The sequence below is a fragment of the Macrotis lagotis genome, chromosome 8 (assembly GCF_037893015.1).
Source record: "Macrotis lagotis isolate mMagLag1 chromosome 8, bilby.v1.9.chrom.fasta, whole genome shotgun sequence".
Taxonomy (NCBI): Eukaryota; Metazoa; Chordata; class Mammalia; order Peramelemorphia; family Peramelidae; genus Macrotis; species Macrotis lagotis.
The window spans coordinates 48,088,559-48,106,367 of NC_133665.1; the positions used below are offsets into that span (position 1 = coordinate 48,088,559).

Consider the following 17,809-nt stretch of genomic DNA (forward strand, 5'->3'; position numbering starts at 1 on the left):
TAGCCTCCATACTTCTTTTCTGCATGTGGACAAGCATTTTCTATCTTAAAGTCTTTTGAAATTGTCTTAGATCATGGTATTATGCAGAAGAGCTTAGCTATTCATAGTGTTGTTCTTACTGTGTACAATGTCCTGGTTCTGCTTACTTCATTCAGCATCAGTTCATGTAAGTCCAAATTTTCTAAGATCTGCTTGCTTATCACTTTTTATAGTGCAATAAATTCTATTATTCATTTATCTTAACTTGTTCAGCTCATTCATGGGCATTCCCTCTATTTTCAAATCTTTTCCAGCAGAAAAGAATTGCTATACATGTGGGTCCTTTTCCCTTTTTTATTTCTTTGTTATGCAGACCTAATAGTGGTATTACTGGATCAAAGGGCATGCACAATTTTATAACCTTTGGGGCATGGTTCCAATTTGCTCTCCAGAATGGTTGCATCAGGTTACAACTCCAACAATGTTTTCCCAATTTTCCTACATCTTCTCCAATATTTATTATTTAAGGAACTCACATTCTAATAAGATAATTAACATCCTCTTTAATGTCATTTCAAATGACAAAATCCTATCAGTTTAGTTGAACCATATGACAGGACCAAGAACTTTAGGTCTTCTGTTGCCATGTCTACAGCTCCTACATGGGCAATTAACTATCAGATTGTATCTCTGCAGGGGCTGCCTCTGGGAATGATAGTTGAGGACACAGAAGCAATGATATTCCCAAGCTTCAGCTAGGCTGGCTTGCCTGTCTGTGTGGCAAAATTAGGGATATGACTGGCTCCTTCTCTATGGCAATTGCTTTCCCAGGTGATGGATGGAGAAGGATGAACTGGAAAAAGAATTTTAAATGTCAAAGGAAGCATCTATATTTGTTGAGAAGAGCAGGCTAAATTGTCTCTAAGAAATTACAAAGCTCCTTTAATAATTCCAAATTTCCCCCCAGAAGCAAAGGCTCATTTTTAAAAATATCAATATTCTAATTTTAAGTTGTTGTACATGAAATGGAACATTAGTCTCCAAAAAATTAATTATCATAGAGATAACCTATCACATGTTGGGTATAAGCATGTGTTAAAGAAAAAGTAATATGATCTGGTTAGAGGTTAGAATTAGAAATAGTCCATGTGCTCAACTACAATTCCAGCAATATCAGAAAGCAAAGAATGTCTCCAGAACCAGGCACAGAAGTTCTGAATCCACATCACTACATGGAATGCTCACATTAATGAGATCACAGACTCATTTGAGTGTTTGTAGAAATACAAAGTGACTTATACTTTATGTTTCTTCTTTAATGATATGATTTCTCTCTCATAACACTCAATTTGAATCAATGGACAACATGGAAACAATGTAAAGACTGACAAATTGCTTTCTGTGGGGGGGAGGGAAGTAAGATTGGGGGAAAAATTATAAAATGCAAAATAAAATATTTAATTAAAAAAAGAAATAAAGTGATTTTTGGGAAAGGAGAGGCATGGTTGTTGGGAAAATAGGGGAAAGTTTCTTGAATGAGGTGGACCTCTAGCTGAGCCTTGACAGAAACCAGGAGTTCCAAGAAACAAGAGGCAAGGGAGAAAACTTCAGGATAGTCTTAAGGATGAAAGATAGGATGCCAGGGAAAGGCAAGAGCAAGTCTGGCATGTGGATTTAGCTTAGAAAGATAGGTGGAAGCAGACTGTGAGAAAGACTTTAAATGCCAAACAATTAATATTTTATCATGGGGTATTTATTAGCAAGCCAATGAATGTTCTGAGCAGAGAAGTGACATGATCAGACCTTTGTTTTAGGAATATCAACTTGTTATTTTTAAGGTATATAGCGAGATGAGAGCTTCAAGGAAAGGAGGAAAAATTAGAAGGCTATCACACATATCTTGGGGGACAGGAGGAATGTGAAAAAAAATATATATATGTATAGATAGGTAATTTCATATCAATTGCTCCTTAGAATTTGTGAATAAGAGCAAGGATGAGATCAAAAGTGGCATATATGGTCAGGTATATGTAAAAATTATATATATATATATATATATATATATATGCAATTACTGATTTTACACAATAGTTCGTGTTCTCCTGATTTTTTTCTGAGAAGTAAATTCCTAGGATAGTGGTCTGCACCTGTCACACAAATCTGAGGTCAGTTATTTCAATTAGCAAATTTGCAGAGGCTTATCTGAAACATACCACATTCTCATCATCTTCCTCAAAATCCGGCGGCTAGGTGGCAAAGTGGATAAAGCACCGGCCCTGGAGTCAGGAGTACCTGGGTTCAAATCTGGTCTCAGACACTTAATAATTACCTAGCTGTGTGGCCTTGTGCAAGCCACTTAACCCCATTTGCCTTGCAAAAAAAAATCAGAATAAGAGACCTAGATATGGAAACAAGAGAGACTTGGATTTTAAACCCATCTGTTATTTGCTAGCCACAAACAAGGGAAAATTATTTAATTTTATCTCTATAAAAATGCAGATAAAATTGTAATAGCTACCACACAAAACTGTGAGGGGCAAGGGAGAATGTAAAGTACTATGCAAACATTAAAAACACAATGTAAATTTACAATTGATATATTGTTTGCTTTCTCAATGGGTCAGGGAGAGGCTAGAAAGAAGAGAATTTGGAATTAAAAATTTTTAAAAAATCAGTACCAAAACAAATAAATAATTGAAAGATTTTTGAAAGAGAAAAAATAGATAAAGCTAAAAAAACTATGTAAACGTGAACTATCATTATTATATCTTCCAGGGATCCTGGACTTTCTTATGTTCACAACAAATGGGATTAGAGATTTTCTAGAACTGAAATGAGTTTGTTTTTTTCAAATAAATGGACCACACTTTAGGTTTTCAAGTATCTTTTTGCAGCAGATTATCTCATTTACATTGATACAGAATCATTTTACATGTTTTAAATTAGACATTGAGTGGCTTTATTTTAAGCAAATTAAAAAGGAAATAAAGTGGAACCATTCAGAAACATTCTTCATTAACTGACTTTTAGCATAAGTATTTTTTTTAAACACTTAGAAGCCACAATATTCAATAAAACTGTGGCTACTATAGAAACAATACACTTTGCTATAGTTTAACTTGAAAACCTGAAACTGGTTAGATCGCTATTTTTAAAAAAAACCAAACACTTGTACATGAAGAGACGATGATTCTTAAAAGTCAAATAATTTAATGATACTTTTCTGATGATGCCAACAATGCAAGGACAGTAATTGAAGAACCATGGTTGGCAAGAGCTCAGCTTAAACTCTATCCACTTGGGGACACAGGATAGAGTAAGACTTGGTACAAGGGCAGTATAGTAGACTTGAAGTCTGGCTTTAAGTGTCAAAACTTAAGTGGTAAGGGTGACAGGTTACCTGTGTAATGATAACTCTATAATGATAATTATGTCCTGTAGTCAATACTTTAACCATCACCCCCACCATTAATCTTTTTAGATCATTAGATACCTTCACCACATCACAAAGTGCTTACTTTATTAGATGAACTGTACTCCTAGGATTTGAAAACAATGACACACAGAAACGGTTGTGATGAAGGGAAAAATTGAATAGCTCTTGACATACCCTTTTAGACAGAAAATTCACTGTCAAGGCATGCTGTGTATAGGCTCCTAGAGAAAAAAGACAATAGGGATGGATTTACTTGGGGTAATTCCTCAGGAGAGTTGCTAAGTGAAAAGTTAATTAGTTCACAGCTGTATGCAGCTTAAGACTTCATTTTAAGCTGTGGGCAGAGGTGTTTTTCTTGTTTGTTTTTTTTTTTATAATTTCATAGCAACAATTCCCAACATATCCAACTCCAAATTAAAATTTTGGCTCCATAAGAAGCATGTAATTGTTCTACTATATGCAGACTCAGAAGGATTTTGGTTACCTTCCCACGGACAGGAAATCTGCATTATCTGTTAAGATATCAGGGTCTATCTTAGAGTTAAGGCGTATCTTATTGATAAATCCATCCACTTGTAACCCTATTCTAAGGGGAAATTTGTCACATGATTTTACTGTTGCTGAAATATGTCAGAGAGCCTCTGCATGCAGCTGCTGTGCTATTGATCTGGAGTCCTTTCATTTTCCAGTCCAACAGACAAAATGATGTGTCCCTGCTACGACTTCCTCTGTCTAGTTTCCAGTGGACCGTTTGCCTGCATGGAAGAAGAAAATTAATAACAACATTTTACTTTGCTTAATTTCACAATGACAATAGGAAATTTCCCTCTGGGTAAAATCTGCTAAACACTTGCCAGCTCACATGCAGAATCAAAGAAGGACACTTATCCAGATGGGATATATAAAAGACCCAAAAAGGGGGTGGGGGCTGGGTGAGACACAATAACCATGAGTAAGCCTCCAGTGGATTTGCAAAACCCCTACTGCTCTCTGGATCATTGAGCTAAAGATAGTCAAGAGGTTAGAAGTCTTGAATTCTAAGCCAAGTTCTGCCATTGATTCACACTGTGACCTTGGGCAATTCAATTTCCCTAGTTGTAGAATGGAGAGAGTGTTGTGAAGGACTGAATGACAGGAATAGGGCTGCTTTGAAAAATAGCTTGCCAAAAACTCTTAGTGTAGTGGAATATGATCACAAAGCTGATTGTTGACAAATGGCAATCCCAAAGCAATAACTCAGTAATGTATAACTAGTTTTTGCTATTGCTGGTAATGACAACAGTAAGTATAAGAGCCTGACAGGCCTGAGGCTAAAAGTTTAAGTGAGAAAAAAGGACATTATTTAAAGGAAGAAGGGGGTAGGGAAAAAAATACCTCAAGAAATTTCCTACCTCGCCTGGGATATCAGGAACTAAACATTTTCTTAAGTTTGGAAAGGAATCCCTTCTTGTTCTCCCCAGCCTCAGGCCTAGCGCTGCCTCTGGCAGAGCTATCCATGGTGCTGCCACCTGGATACAAACAGCAAAAAAAGCTGTGGTAAAGGGCACATATAATATGTTGTACCATATACCACAGACGGACCATGAGAAAGAACAGTATTAGCCTGAGAAATCAAGTTGGTAGGGTTATCTCAAGTATCATCCCAAGGAGAAAGAGACAATTCATTCTTGGGAGAGCAAAGAACAAATTGGCTAATGTTAGAAAGGATTAATTGTTAAGTACATCATGGATAAAAACCTTAATGCAATGGAATGTGTTTTGTAGATAAAAGTTCATGACAATTTAGTAGAATAGGGAGATTTAAAAAACTGGAAAATGAAAATTCCATGTTGTCTTTGATATTGAAGTTATGTTATGAAGTGCTTCAGTTTATTACAGATTCAATGACATTATACATACTTAGTGCTTCTGGTGTAAAGACAACTCAATTACACAGCACTGTCCTCTACTAAAATCTTTTCCCAGTAACTCATCTCAGTATATAGAATTCACCAAACTATGAGGCTCTCAATAAATGGCACCAGCTGAAAAGGCATAAAGCAACAGGTCCTTTGATGAACTGGACAACTAGGGTCTGACAAGAGTATGGGCTAAGCTCAAAATTTCATCATCATCATTATTAGTTTACAAGGAAATGAATCTTTTGGATCTAACAACTTTTAAAAGCTATCTATTAAGTCATGGAGGGGTGGCATCAAAAGAGGGAGTGCCAACACTGGTAATACACTATACAAAGCATTAGGCATTTCAAAATATTGTTTTACCATTTTAATTCCAAGGTGGATAGTATTATTTTGAGAAACAAATGAAATGATATATAAATTAACCTTGTAAATTAAAGTGCTAGGGACAGTACGGTAGAAGGGAAAAAAAACTATGAATTTGGATTAGAGGATCCAAGTTCAGATTATGGTTATTTCACCTCTTTTGACCTAAAAGACCTCCCAAAAATGTGAAAGAACTGCCCCAGATAGTCCTTGGCACAGCAGGGACTTAAAACCAGGTTTTCTGATTTACAATTCACTGTTCTTGTTATCCCAGTTTTTTAAAATCTTTTTTTATTTAATATTTATTCTCATTTTGTACAAATAATGTTTTTTTACATTAATGAAATATTCTTGTTTAAGAGTAAATGAAATACCCCCTCCTCCCCAGAGATATAGACTTGCTTGAGCAATAAAGTAAAGGGGAGAGAAAAAAATTAAAAATAAAAAAATAATAGTAATAATCGTAGGTATGGCCAGGTGGTGGGTGCAATGGATGGAGCACCAGCCCTGGAGCCATGAGCACCTGAGCCCACATCTAGCCCCGTACACCCAACTATCACCCAGCCATGTGACATACAAGCCACCCAAACCCCACTGCCCTGCAAAAACCAAAAAGAAAGAAAAAAAAGACCCAAAATAAAATAAAATAGTATTAAGAGTAGGGGTGCCTGGGTGGCGAATAGAGCATTGGCCCTTGATCCAGGAGTACCCGGGTCCAAATCCGGCCTCAAACACCCAACGATCACCCAACTATGCGGCCCCAGGCAGACCACCCAGCCCCACCTGCCCTGCACCCCCCCTAAATAATAACAACAAAAAATGTGCTTGAGTCTTTGTTCCAACACCAACAACTCTGTCACGGGTGGATCACATTGTTTATGATAAGTCCATGGCAAAAATTACTTCCATATTTTTCTACCATTGCCATTGCTGATTGCAACTCCCTCTTTTCTTATTTCTTCACTACCATGTACTATATTTTCTCTCTCCTTTAACTCTGACTCTGCTGTAGGGTAGCTGAGTGGTGCAACAGACAGATCCCTGGTCCGAGCCCCCCTACCACCCCTTAGGCCCAGAATCCACCTGAACCTATGGTCCCGGACAGGCCATCCAATCCTAGCCCCTTTGCAAGACATAAAAAAGAAAATGCATTATATCTGACCACTCTCCCCACCCCATGGTCCATCCTCTCCTCCTTCATTCACATACCCACCCCTTCCCCCTGTCCCCCCCTTCTCCTTCTTACTCCAGATGTCTATACCCCATTGAGTATATATGCTGTTTCCTCTCCTAGCCACCTCTAATGAGAGCAAAGGTTCCCTCATTCCCCCTTGCCTCTCCCCTTCCATATCATTGCAATAACTCATTGTAATAATGAAAAATCTTATTATATGAAATATCTTGGCCTATTCCCCCTCTCCTTTTTCTTTCTCCCATTCCATTTTCCTTTTTTTCTATTGACTCCATTTTTACACCGTATTTTATCTTTGAATTCAACTTTCTCCTATGCTTCATCTATAAAAGCTCCCTCTACCTGCTCTATTAGCTGAGAAGGTTCATATGAGTATTATCAGTGTCATTTTTCTATGCAGGAATACATGCAGTTCATCATCATTAAGTCCCTCATATTTTCCCCCTCTCCTCCAATCTCCATGCTTCACCTGAGTCCTGTATCTGAAGATTAAGCCTTCTGTTCAGCTCTGGCCATTCCAAAAGGAACATTTGAAATTCCCCTGGTTCATTGAAAGTCCATCTTTTTCCCTGGAAGAGGACATTCAGCCTTGCTGGGTAGTTGATTCTTGGTTGCATTCTGAGCTCTTTTGCCTTCCGGTATATTATATTCCAAGCCCTACGAGCTTCCGATGTAGTTGCTGCTAAGTCCTGTGTGATCCTGACTGCAGCTCCATGATATTTGAACTGTGTCCTTCTGGCTGCTTGTAATATTTTCTCTTTGACTTGGGAGTTCTGGAACTTGGCTATAATATTCCTAGGGGTTGGTTTTTTGGGATCTCTTTCTCAGGGGGATCAGTAGATTCTCTCCATTTCTATTTTGCCCTCTGCTTCTAGAATATCAGGGCAATTTTCCTGTAGTAATTCTTTGAAAACGATGTCAAGGCTCTTTTCCTGATCATGACTTTCAGGTATTCCAATTAATTTTTAGATTATCTTTCCTAAGTCTGTTTTCCATGTCAGTTGTTTTTTCAATGAGATATTTCACATTTTCTTCTAATTTTTCATTCTTTTGGTTTTGAAGTATTGAGTCCTGATTTCTCATAAAATCAGCAATCTCCCTGAGTTCTATTCTTTGTCTGAAGGATTTGTTTTCTTCAGAGAGCTTTCTTATCTCTTTTTCCATATGGCCAATTTTGCTTTTTAAAGCATTCTTCTCAATAACTTTTTGAACCATTTTATCCATTTGACCTATGCTGGTTTTTAACATGTTATTTTCTTCAGCATTTTTTTGGATCTCCTTGACTAAGCTGCTGACTTCATTTTCATGTTTTTCCTGCATCTCTCTCCTTTCTTTTCCCAGTTTTTCTTCTAACTCCCTCATTTGATTTTCAAAGTCTTTTTTGAGCTCTGTCATAGCCTGAGCCCAATTTCTATTTTTCTTGGAGTCTTTAGATGCAGGAGCTTGTGCTTCCTCATCTTCACACTGAGTGTTTTGATCCTTCTTGGGCTCATATGCAAAATATTTCTCAAAGTTGTTATTCTTTTTCCTCTGCTTGCTCATTTCCCCAGCCTTAGCCTGGTTTTGGGGTGCTTCCTGAGCTTTTGGGACACTCCCACAAGGATCTCAGTGTGTGAGGCTCTGTCTTCTCTCCTGGTCTGTGAATGACCATAAGCGCCCCCCTCTGCCACAGGGCCGAGGTGGTGGGGCCCTGCTGTTCTATGGGGGGGGGGGGGGCTAGACTGGGATCAGGATCTGAATGTGGTCAGAGCCCCAGAGTCCTGTTCCAGGGGCAAGGACAGAGCTCTGCAGTCTCTCTCTCTCCACTCCCCTCCCTCAATTCAATGGGGTCATGCCCTGGGGGCTCCTGCTTCAATTCCTGGATCTGGGCTGCCAAAGACAGCTTTGCTGTGTGCCCTGAGGGCTGGGCTCCACGTGCTCACTCTGGCAGAGGTCCCCCCCCATTCCCCCACTTTGTGCCCAGTGCTCCCCGGGGTGTAGCTCAGGACACTCCCCCACTGCTGTGAGCCAAGGCTCCCAGTACCCTGGGGCTGCCTCTGGGAGGCTGAAGTTCTTTTGCTCTGGTGGGCCACCCCTCTGGTGGCTGCCCTTCCGACTCCAGGAGCAGAGCCTTTCTGCTCTTTTCCAGATTACCTTGAGTAGAACTGCCTCATTGGGTCCCTCTGTGGGTTCTGTCTCTCAAAAGCATAGTTAAGAGTCCTTAGTTTATGAGTTTTATGAGAGAGCATCTAAGACAAGATCCTTTCTAGTCACCATCTTGGCTCCGTCCCCCCATCCCAGTTTTTTGAACTAGATCAGGGTAGGACAAATGAATAAAAATCTGTAGAAAATTATTTGAGGCTTAGGATTTTTTATACCATCTAATACCACAACTATCCCTTTCAATATCTTGTGTTCAAGGTTAGCCAATAAATAAATTCTTGTCTTTTTGGGTTTTTAGGTTTAGCTAGGTATTATTAAGTGTCTGAGACCGGATTTGAACCCAGGTACTCCTGACTCCAGGGCCAGTGCTTTATCCACTACACCACCTAGGCACCCCCCAATAAATAAATTCTTAAAGGAAGCTTAAAAACAGAAATAACAATCTGGTTTTACAAAATGATTTGAATACACAAATACAAAAATAATTTTTTTGTATATACTTGGTAAACATTTAGATGTTGATTTTATTACAAATGAAGATTAAAATTCCTCCAATTCTCAGCATCTGACACCACACATTATATCTACAAACATTAGTCTCTAAACTTCTCCGGCTTAGCAGAACCTGCTTGAGGTTGCACTCAAATGGAATAAACTTCAAAAACCTAGGATGGGAGACTTGGACTTGTACTTAAGGTGGCTGCCTGAATGCGGACTTTCTACATACCTACTGCAGCAAAACTCTGAAGTTTTACCAAATAATAATAGAGAAATCCAATGGAAAAAAATAAACCCACAGTAAGTTATACTCTAACAGTGACTATTTTGACCTTTTATAATCTTTGTCAATTTGCTGGATAGGAAGTGAAATCTCAGGATTGTTCTGACTTTGTAATTCTTTTATGACTAGCAATCTGGAGATCATGCAGTTAACTGAAAATGGGAAATGGCTTTTGGTCTTATATGTTTCTATTAGTTATATATACATATATACATACACACACACACACACACACACACACACACATCAGAGATATCAAGTCCTATACAAAAAGTATGAAAAAAAAACTTTTTTCCAATGTAGTATAATGGGGGCAGAGTCAAGATGGCTACAGGAGAAGAGCCTTTCTTAGGTGCTCTCTCGCTATAACATTTTAAAACTTATAAAATAACAACTCTAACTAAATTTTCAAGAGACAACCCAGAGGGATCCAGTAAGGCAATTCTCCAGCCCAAGGGTAACCTGGAAAACAGTAGAAAGGCTCCACTCCACGAGGTTGGAGGGGCAGCCAGCCGAAGTGAAGGAACTTCAGCCTCTTGGAGGGCGCCTGGGAGTGGTGGCTCTGAGCGGGGGGGGGGGGGGGGTGGTGGGGGGGGGGGTGGACGACACAATGGGGACAGTTTCCTGTAGGACAGTTTCCTGACCTACGCCCTGGGGAGCACTAGGCACAACTTGGAAGATAAGTGGGGGGACCTCTGTCAGAGAACGTGAAGCCCAGCCCTCAGGGCACTCAGCGGGAAGTATGGCCAAGGCAGCCCAGATCCACGAATGGGAAGCAGGCAGAGCCAGTAAGCAGGAGCCCCCAGGCAACTGAGCCTAGAGTGTTCAGCCTACCAAAGGTAGGAGAGTAGAGAGGCTTCTAAGGACTGTCCTCTGTATCTGGAACAGGACTCTGACAACATTCAGATCCTGATTGCAGTCTAGGCCCCACACAGAACAGCAGCCCCCCCCCCCACCTCAACCCCATGGCAGAAGGGTGCACTTGTGGTTATTCACAGACCAGGAGGGAAGACAGAGCTTCAAACACAGAGATCCTTGTGGGACAGTGTGTCCCAATAATACCTCAAAAGCTCAGGAAACACCCCAAAACTAGGCACAGACTAGGGAAATGAGTAAACAGAGAAAAAAGAGGAATACTATTGAGAAATACATTGCATATGATCCCAAGATGGATCAAAATACTCAATCTGAAGATGAGGAAATACAAGCTCCTGCATCTAAAGACTGCAAGGAAAAAGAAAATTGGGTTCAGACTATGACAGAGTTCAAGAAAAGATTTTGAAAATCAAGTGAGGGAGATAGAAAAACTGGGAAAAGAAATGAGAGAGATGCAAGAAAAACATGAAAAAGAAGTCAGCAGCTTAGTCAAGGAGATCCAAAAGAATGCTGAAGAAAATAACATGTTAAAAACCAGCATAGGTGAAATGGAAAAAACAGTTCAAAAAGTTATTGAGGAGAAGAATGCTTTAAAAAGCAAATTGGCCAGATGGAAAAAGAAATAAGAAAATTCTCTGAGGAAAACAAATCCTTCAGAAATAGAATGGAACTAAAGAAAGTTGCTGACTTTACAAGAAGTCAAGACAATACTTTAAAACCAAAAGAATGAAAGATTAGAAGAAAATGTGAAACATCTCATTGAAAAAATAACTGATATGGAACACAGATTCAGGAAAGATAATTTAAAAATTATTGGGATACCTGATAGCCATGATCAGGAAAAGAGCCTTGACATCATTTTCAAAGAATTACTACAGGAAAATTGCCTAGGGGCTGCTAGGTGGCGTAGTGGATAAAGCACTGGCCTTGGAGTCAGGAGTACCTGGGTTCAAATCCGGCCTCAGACACTTAATAATTACCTAGTAACCCCATTTGCCTTGCAAAAAAAAAAGAAAAAGAAAAGAAAATTGCCCAGATATTCTAGAAGCAGAGGGCAAAACAGAAATTGAGAGAATCCACCGATCTCCCCCAGAAAGAGATCCAAAAAAAACAACCCCCAGGAATATTATAGCCAAGTTCCAGAACTCCCAAGTCAAAGAGAAAATATTACAAGCAGCCAGGAGGACACAATTCACATATCATGGAGCTATAGTCAGGATCACACAGGACTTATCAGCAACTACATTAAAAGCTCGTAGGGCTTGGAATATAATATACCGGAAGGCAAAAGAGCTCAGAATGCAACCGAGAATCAACTACCCAGCAAGGCTGAATGTCCTCTTCCAGGGAAAAAGATGGACTTCCAATGAACCAGGGGAATTTCAAATGTTCCTGTTGGAATGGCCAGAGCTGAACAGAAAGTTTGATCTTCAAATACAGGACTCAGGTGAAACATAGAAAGTGGAAGAGAAGGGTAAAATATGAGGGACTTAATGATGATGAATTGCATGTACTCCTGTATAGAAAAATGACACTGAAAATAGTCATATGAACCTTCTCAATTAACAGAGCAGGTAGAAGGACCTTTTTATAGATGAAGCACAGGAGAAAGCTCAATTTAAAGATAAAATATGGTATAAAAATGGAGTCAATAGAAAAAAGGGAAATGTAATGGGAGAAAGAAAAAGGAGAGGGGGAATAGGCCAAGATGTTTCACATAATAAGATTTTTCTTTATTACAATGAGCTATTGCAATGATATGGAAGGGGGGAAGGCAAGGGGGAATGAGGGAATCTTCACTCTCATCAGAGGTGGCTAGGAGAGGAAACAGCATATACACTCAATGGGGTATAGACATCTGTAGTAAGAAGGAGAGAAGGGGGACAGGAGGAAGGGAGGATGTGAGTGATGGAGGAGAGGGTGGACTGTAGGGGAGAGTGGTCAGATATAACACATTTTCTTTTTCACTTCTTGCAAGGGGCTGGGATTGGATGGCCTGTCCGGGACCACAGGGCTGGGTGGTTGCTGGGCCTTAGGGGTGGTATGTGGGCTTGGGGTTTCTTGGCCTCAGGGCTGGTGATCAGTCTGCTGTGCCACTCAGCTACCCTACAGTGTTAGCAGCCAGGGTCTCTAAGCTATTTGACACAGTCATGGCAAGAAGACTCAAGGCAGCCATACCGCCTGATGGAACAACATTTCCTTCTTCAATATATATATATATATATATATATATATGGGGATTCTATGTATACACATATTTATAGGTCTATTGTTGATTACAAAACTTACTCATCCTAATAGTGGAATGACTATAAAGGAAGGATTTCAGAGAAATTCCTTGAATAAAATAGATTGTGAACTCTGTCCAAATTTAACAGGATTGCCTCTCCCTGAGTCATACAAAAGGCTTCAACATTATGAAATCTTTGGAAAATACAGCATTGGGAGTTCCAGGGAGATGTCAGAATACATACAGGGAAAACAGATACAAGATGGGTCAGATAGAATTCCAGGGAAATTAACAGTTTTTCCCCCCTTACCATACACAGGAATATATGATAAAGATGGTGAGAGAATAGTTAGTATAGGTAACCAATATGTGAACTCTAACAGCCTTAGTTTATTGGGAAAGAATAAAAAGTCATAGAAACCGTGGCGTCTACCAACAAGGGCTGAAAGGAAAATTGGTTACTGAAGGAGTCAATGGACGGGTGGACAAACATAACTGCCCTCACTATAGGTTGTCAAGGGAGCATATCGAAAAACATTACATATGCGGCACAAAAACATAAAAGCATTCCATTAAATTATAACAAAGATTATTATCAGGAAAGTTCTGCTTAATTAATAACTTTACTATGCAGCAACAAACTAGGCAAACAGACAGATTGAGGTCATCACGGTCTGAGCAGAGACAAGAAAATTAACTACATGATTGATAATCAAACTTGTAATCACTACATGATCGAACTTGTAACCATATGAACTATATGATTAATGATGAAAATTGTACATTTTTGTAACCAAGAAAATTATTTTAGCTTGCTTGTTTGATATGATTCTGAGACTATAAAAATAAATCCAAGCAGCTGACAGTCAGTCAACCTGTTCCTGCCTTTAACCCTGTGTTGACTCAACTCATTTAGGATCCAAGGACCCCATGGAGGTTGAACCCCTGCACTACAGCACATTTAAGAAGAGGGACAGAGTGAAAGGAGAGAGAAAATATAGTGTATGGTAGTGGGGAACTACGAATGGAGGGAGCTGCGATCAGCAAATGGCAACAGTAGAAGTAGCTTTTGTGATGGACTTATCCTAAAGAATGTGACCACCTGTGACAGAGCTGGTGGTGTTGGAACACAGACTGAAGCACATTTATTATTATTGTTGTTATTATTTGGGGGGGGGGGGTTTGTGGGGCAGATGGGGTTGGATGGATGGCTTGCCTGGGGTTGCAGACCTGGGTGATTGTTGGGTGTCTGAGGCTGGATTTGAACCTGGGTGCTCCTGACTCCAGAGCCAGTGCTCTGTCCATTGTGCTACCTGGCCGCTCCTATCATTATCATCATCATCATCATTACTAATTAATTTATTTAGATTTTTTTTAGTTTTTTTTTTGCAAAGCAAACAGGGTTAAGTGGCTTGCCCAAGGCCACATAGCTAGGTAATTATTAAGTGTCTGAGACTGGATTTGAACCCAGGTACTCCTGACTCCAGGGCCAGTGCTTTATCCACTGCGCCACCTAGCCGCCCCAATTTATTTAGATTTTTGCAGGGCAGTGGGGTTGGGGTGGCTTGCCCAGGGTCACACAGATGGGTGTCTGGGGCTGGATTTGGGCTTGGGTACACCTGACTCCAGGGCTAGTGCTCTGTTGACTGTGTCACCTAGCTGCCCCTATTATTATTTTTTATTTTAATTTTATTTTTTTCCTCTTTCCTTTACTTTATTGCTCATAAGGGTCTATATTTTCTAGGGGTAGGGGGTATATTATGCTTACTCTTAAACAAGAATATTTTAGTAATGTATAAAAAAAGGATCATTTATACAAAAATAAATATAATAAAAAATAAATAAAAGTCCAATGTACTATACTTATCCTAAATAAATTGTTTGTGCAAAAGCTTTTCAATTTTACATAATCAGAATTACCTATTCTTCTGTAAATAACACATTTTTACAAAATATCTGCCTTCACCCCCCCCCCCCACCTTTTTAGGTTTTTGTGAGGCAAATGGAGTTAAGTGGCTTGCCCAAGGCCACACAGCTAGGTAATTATTAAGTGTTTGAGACCGGATCTGAACCCAGGTACTCCTGACTCCAGGGCCGGTGCTTTATCCACTATGACACCTAGCTGCCCCCGTGCCTTCATCCCTTGATTACTTCAAAACTGATTCCCATTGACAGCTATGAGAAGATACATTTTCTGCTTCTCTTCTAATTATGTTTGTGATATAATCTTTAACTTTTAAGTCAAGCCTTGATTTCAAATTTATTGTCAAATAGTATAAGATGATGGCCCTAAGTCAAATTTCTCGCCAGACTACTTTCCAGTTTTCTTAGAAGTTCTGATCAAACTGTGAATTAATTCCTAAAATAGCCACATAAATTATTTACTGGTAGAGCTTTTAATCTGATATAATCATTTTGGGAAGTAAAAGAATTATGCAAATTGATTAGTTAAAATGCCCATGTTCTTTGCTCCAGAGTCTACTGCTAGGCATATATCCTAAAGGAAGTGGGTAATAAAAAGGCTTTAACACAATACTTATTTATAAAAGCAAGTAACAGGAAATAAAGTGAGTGCTCATTGACTGGGGACTTGCTAAAAAAAAATGAATGCACATGAATGTAACGAAATTTTCTGGTGTTGCAAGAAACAAACATGAGGAATACAGAGAAAGCCTTGAAATAATTACATGAAATGATATAAAATGAAGAAAACAAAGTCAAGAAAACAATAAGCATACTACAACAATGTAAATGAAAAAACAAAAGCCACAAAATAAATTTTAAAATCCCAAAAATACCACAAGTAAATTTAGTCCTAAATTTGAAGTGAAAAGATAACTTCCCTTACTCCTTTGAAGGAGAGACTTCCCTGATATATGTGAGAAGACCTTTTTTTTCCTGTTTTTGAGGATTTAAAGACATTCCATGATGTAGAAATATTCTGTGCAGAATCATGGGCCTTTATTATAAAGAACTAACAAAAGACACTCAGCTTACTAACATTTCCAACTAGGTCTAATGAATAAAAGAATTAAAGAGCAATTCATTCATTTATTGAGTGCTGATGTGCAAAGTTCTGTAATAAGTCTTCTATATGTATGTGATCCAATCAAGGGAATAAAAGTTACTATACTGAACTTTCTAATATAATTTCTCAAATCTCAAAATTTCATTTCTTTAAGACACTGTATTTTTTTTTTATTTGGGTCAAGATTTCCTTACAATAGCCACAATCTCTCTCCAATTTGTTAAATTGAGTTTAGACTTTAAGGGTATTGAGAGAGGTATAAATCTCCATTCAAGCTTCTTGACTCATCTGAGGTGTATAAAAACAGACTAATTCAGTTGGTCTTGAACTAACTTTATCATCCTCATGCTTCTTTCCTGTATGTTAAGTGAAGGTGGTAATGGCATGATTAACACAAAAATAAGTGCATTTTTTAATCTAAAATGCTGGTACTTATAGAGTGTATACAGTGTGTCAAAATGATGTGTGAATTCAAACAACTAGTGTCACATTGCTCAGTCTTACTCAGGAATATTAATAGTTCATAACATTTAATAACATTCAAATAGCCTCAAAGAAATCTCCAAGGTGCTTAAAATCAGTCCAAGAAAGTAAAAGCTGCTGTCAAGGAAATTAAAAGCAGTCTATATAGCATTCAAAATCCCCAAATTACTTTTAAAATCTTCTTTACCAAAGGGTCCACAGCTGAATCTCTTATTCATCTACATCGTGGCAAAGGTCTGCTCCTTAACCTCACCTCTCTGTTCACATTAGTCTTCAGTGTACGGGACGGACTACCTCAAGTCCTCTCAGTTCCACCAGTGTCCTGACTAACAAGACTTTTCAAATAAGTATAAGCCTTAGCTTAAACAAATCTGTCCTCCAACCAAGCTTAAAAGTCTTTCTAGCACACACCTTTCCTGGAATGAAAAAGGATGTATGCTCTATTTTTTAAAAAAATCTTTCCTGGTTATGAGATGGTGAATAGATCTGTTGACCAGTTGAGTAGTTTCACATAAACTAATCAAGTAAGAGATCTGACTTTTCAAGCTTCAATGTCTTCCATGTATATATTTTCCCCAACATGAAACTAAATCTGCTAAGAAGCTGAAGATTAACTTTAAAACTTTCCTTGGCGATCATTTAGCATACTCAAATGTTTTGAAGGCAGACCTACTGATACAGTCTAATAGCAAATTTTTTTTGAAAGTGGATGAATCTTCCTACAATCAGTATCTGAACCAGCAAACATTTCACAAATGAAACACAGTATGGGCAGATGGGAGAACTTGTATTCTTTTTATTCGGCACCACTCAGAGTTACTGAGTGTGATGAAATGCCTAGAACAGTGGTATACAGGCATGATTCTAATACCACGCCACTGGTGAGACCTCTTAATGTAATGTAATATTGTCTGTGTCTTATTTTAATGTGTGAGTACCTCTAGAATGACTGCTTATTTGACTTTCTTTCCTCAGGATACAAAAACATTAAATGCATGCCTTATCCAACAGCAGAGCTCACTGAAGTTAAGGCTGATTCCTTTCTCTTTTTTTTAGGTTTGTTTTTTTTTTGCAAGGCAATGGGGTTAAGTGGCTTGCCCAAGGCTACACAGCTGGGCAATTATTAAGTGTCTGAGACCGGATTTGAACCCAGGTACTCCTGACTCCAGGGCAGGTGTTTTATCCACTGCACCACCTAGCCGCCCCTAAAGACTGATTCTTAAGAGTGATCTTGATTATGCCTTACAAATAAAATTCTGCCTGGGAACATATCTCCAAAATTTAAAGTCAATGGGAAAGGAAAATTTATATCCAAGTTTTCATTTTACAAATAACTTTCCTAAAATGAAACCAATGAATAAAGTAAGGTCAAACTATTCTATTTATGTCAATGAA

The 17,809-nt window shown here is 38.7% G+C and overlaps 1 protein-coding gene across 2 annotated transcripts in view; it reads right to left on the reverse strand.

Annotated features, from left to right (window-relative positions):
- Window positions 1-2,031: 2,031 nt before the first annotated feature.
- DNAJA3 (DnaJ heat shock protein family (Hsp40) member A3) overlaps window positions 2,032-17,809 on the reverse strand; it is a 55,025-nt gene continuing 39,247 nt past the window's right edge. Inside the window, exons 11-12 of one of the 2 annotated variants that reach the window (XM_074196841.1) lie at window positions 4,807-4,923; window positions 2,032-4,170 (exon numbers count right to left, since the gene is read on the reverse strand). In XM_074196841.1, the coding sequence (XP_074052942.1) occupies window positions 4,820-4,923 (104 nt within the window). In that variant the 3' untranslated portion in view covers window positions 2,032-4,170; window positions 4,807-4,819. The remainder of the gene's footprint in view (window positions 4,171-4,806; window positions 4,924-17,809) is intronic. The other variant, XM_074196842.1, reaches the window with a different exon arrangement.